Source organism: Frankliniella occidentalis, unplaced genomic scaffold, assembly GCF_000697945.3.
Source record: "Frankliniella occidentalis isolate FOCC.00 unplaced genomic scaffold, Focc_3.1 Scaffold176, whole genome shotgun sequence".
Taxonomy (NCBI): Eukaryota; Metazoa; Arthropoda; class Insecta; order Thysanoptera; family Thripidae; genus Frankliniella; species Frankliniella occidentalis.
The window spans coordinates 38,942-41,837 of NW_026267302.1; the positions used below are offsets into that span (position 1 = coordinate 38,942).

General features: G+C 34.7%; 1 protein-coding gene across 1 annotated transcript in view; it reads right to left on the minus strand.

Annotated features, from left to right (window-relative positions):
• Positions 1-2,896, minus strand: part of LOC113209993 (rho guanine nucleotide exchange factor 18) — a 24,762-nt gene that overhangs the window by 20,243 nt on the left and 1,623 nt on the right. The window contains exons 4-8 of the mRNA XM_052271860.1: positions 2,380-2,502; positions 1,680-1,746; positions 1,447-1,555; positions 1,288-1,358; positions 1,097-1,209 (exon numbers count right to left, since the gene is read on the minus strand). Coding sequence (XP_052127820.1) covers positions 1,097-1,209; positions 1,288-1,358; positions 1,447-1,555; positions 1,680-1,746; positions 2,380-2,502 — 483 coding nt within the window. The remainder of the gene's footprint in view (positions 1-1,096; positions 1,210-1,287; positions 1,359-1,446; positions 1,556-1,679; positions 1,747-2,379; positions 2,503-2,896) is intronic.

Genomic DNA, 2,896 nt, shown 5'->3' on the forward strand with positions numbered 1-2,896 from the left:
GGTAAAGTGGGCACTCGTTGTTCTTTACGATGTTCTTAAAATTATTGTATTTTCATCTCAGAGTATAGACTATCGTCAAACATAACATTAATTACCATTTGGAACTGTATTTTTGAAGAAATGAAAAGAGACAACAATAAAAACGAACTGATCAAGGGGGGGAGGGGGCAGCCCCAACAATGGGGCCCGAGGCATAGGGCCACATAGGGGCCAAACAGCACCAAACAGCCGTCGCGAGCGCAGACCACGCAGAAGGCCGTGGCCGGTTCGGTGGCCAGTGACTTAGACTGAAAACCATCAAGATTTTTGTTAAAAATTCTCAAAATAATACTTTTAAACATGAAAAAAATAAAGTGGAAAAAGAAGAAAGCGAGGTTCCGTATTTTGAATAGTTTACTTCAATGTTTGTAGCTGTTGTGTCTTCTGAGATTAAAAGGTCCACTAATAAGCTGGGTTAGGGACTTAAAATGAAAATCTGCATAATTACTAAGAGATCTCAAAATAATACTATTACACCTGAAAAAAGGGTTCATTCTTTGAATTGATATGGGAATATGCAGCTTTCAATAGTATAAGTGTCAAGTCTGTAGGTATTTCGTGTTCGGAGAGGAATAACCGTTACGTGACACGGCACTTGGATTAATACTCGTTCTTCCTACAACTAAGTATATGAAGGGGTGGTAAAGAGCAAGTAAAAAGGTCAGTAGTTAGATTGGATTATAAAAGAGGGACAAGAGAGAAACAAAAGGAAGTTCGACACAGATCTTAAAACAAAATTTAGACATAAGGTGTATAAATAATATTTAGTCCAGAAATGGAGTGGAGTACAAAAGGCTAAAGAAGAGAAAACTCGAGGAAATTATTAAAGAAAAATTCAGCTCATCCTCAACAGGTGGCAACAAATTTTTCCCACCTTTATGGACTGAAAATAGGTTGAAAGTACATTTAAGTTGAGCATTGGATACACATGCACGCACCAGAATGTGCTTCAGTTCACCATGGCTTCATTAGACCACTGAACAAGACTTGTGAAAAACTGCATCAGTCCACCTCCTGCTCTTTTGAATTTTAAAGAATTATGAAAATATAGGCTTACCTGCTAGATGAATTTGAAGTTAGAGACACACTTGTTAAACTCTTTTTCTTCTCATGCGGATGTTTATTAGTCGGTGCATGGCCCAAAATATTCCCACTGGACTTGGATGAATTCTGAAAGATAGTTAAATACTGTAAGTAGTAGAACAGCATGTATAATCAATTAAAGAAGTTAAGTGTTTGTAATTATACCTTTGCGTTCTTTCCCTTGCAATCTTGAACATGATCTTTGCAAGAAGTTTGATGAACAGTTGAAGAACAATCTAAGTAAAGAAATTCAGACGGTATTAACAAAGGCCTCTTTGATAAGAGATTGACTAGAAAATTTGAATAATAATAAATTTTGCATACTTTCACATGAAAAGGCTGGTTTGTTGGTAAGAGACTTTGCACACCAATCACAAGTGTGAGGTGCAACATAGCAAACTGAAACCCACTGATGAGGAACTTTCTTTTTGTCCTGGAATAAAAGCACAAATTATTATTGCACAGATATAATTGTAGATGATTCCTCAAAAAAAAAAAAAAAAAAAAAAAAAAAAAAAAAAAAAAAAAAAAATTTGCTCAAGAAATTTTTCTTTTACCTTTTTCTTCCTGAAAAACAAGCTTCCTCGTTTCCTTCGCTTTTCTACATGGTTGTCATAAGCAGGACTGAAAAAGAATTCAGACTTTAGGAACATCACAAAATAACAATGATCGGAACCTAGAGAGAGCTGAAATTGGTATCAAGTAATTCAAAGCTCATTGTAAGTGATTTTGAGTGCTCCAGAATAATTTCAAGATGGACTAAGCATAGCTAGAAATTTAAATAGAAAGTCAAAGTTTGAAGAAACTGATCCAAATATCCAAAGGTAACAGAAAAAGTAGTACATTGATAGATACAATGCAAATTTGCTCTGAACTTTTCCAAAAATCAATCTTTTTACTACTACAAGCCAATTCATAAATCAAGTCAGAGAATTTTTTTACATTTTGCAAATTTTTTTTTATTTATTTTTTTATTTTAAATGAAAGTTGCATAAAAATTGTACCCTGCCCTTCAATTACCCCTTAAAAGAGATCAGATTGTTTTATTTACAAATTAAGTTTTTAAAAAGAGAAATTATAAAACAGTATTTTATTAGATAGAAAGCAGCTCATGCATGAATCAGTGCAAATGGCCTTAAATATGATGGACTTGAGTTGACGTTACTTGCACACTTACTGTTTCTGAGACATCTGAAACCACTCTGTTGTCAGATTGGCTAAACTTAAAAGTGCACAGTAGCTACTTTCTGTACTCACTCAGCAAGCAAATGGTGAAGTGAAAGCTGGCTATTTGTAGGAAGGAGTCGAGGTTCTTCTTCTTCTGTCTCGCTTTCCGTGCCCAGACGTTGACCACTGTCGCCAAGGCGTGCACATACAAAGCTACAAGTGCCAGAAAAGCTCAAAGAAGTGCTAATGTGCCACAAGCATGTTGAATGGTATGAAAATGTAATTTAAACCCCTCTACACCAAAACAAAACTTGCATATTCAAATTCATACACATATCAGGGGGAAAATTCACATTAAGGTGTAAATTAAAAATATGGAATTGGTGACGGCTAATGACGTCAGGTTAGGTAAGGGAAATCCCCATGCAATAGAACAGTAATGGGAAACACATGTATGTTTCTTATACAGTTCAATTACCTACTTCGATTCTATCATAATATAAGAATCATTTAAGTATTTGCTAGGTAGGTTTAAGATCAAAATCAGTAATCAGTATCTTTCCCTAGGACATTAACTTAAGATATGAGAAAACAAAAATAAAAAATA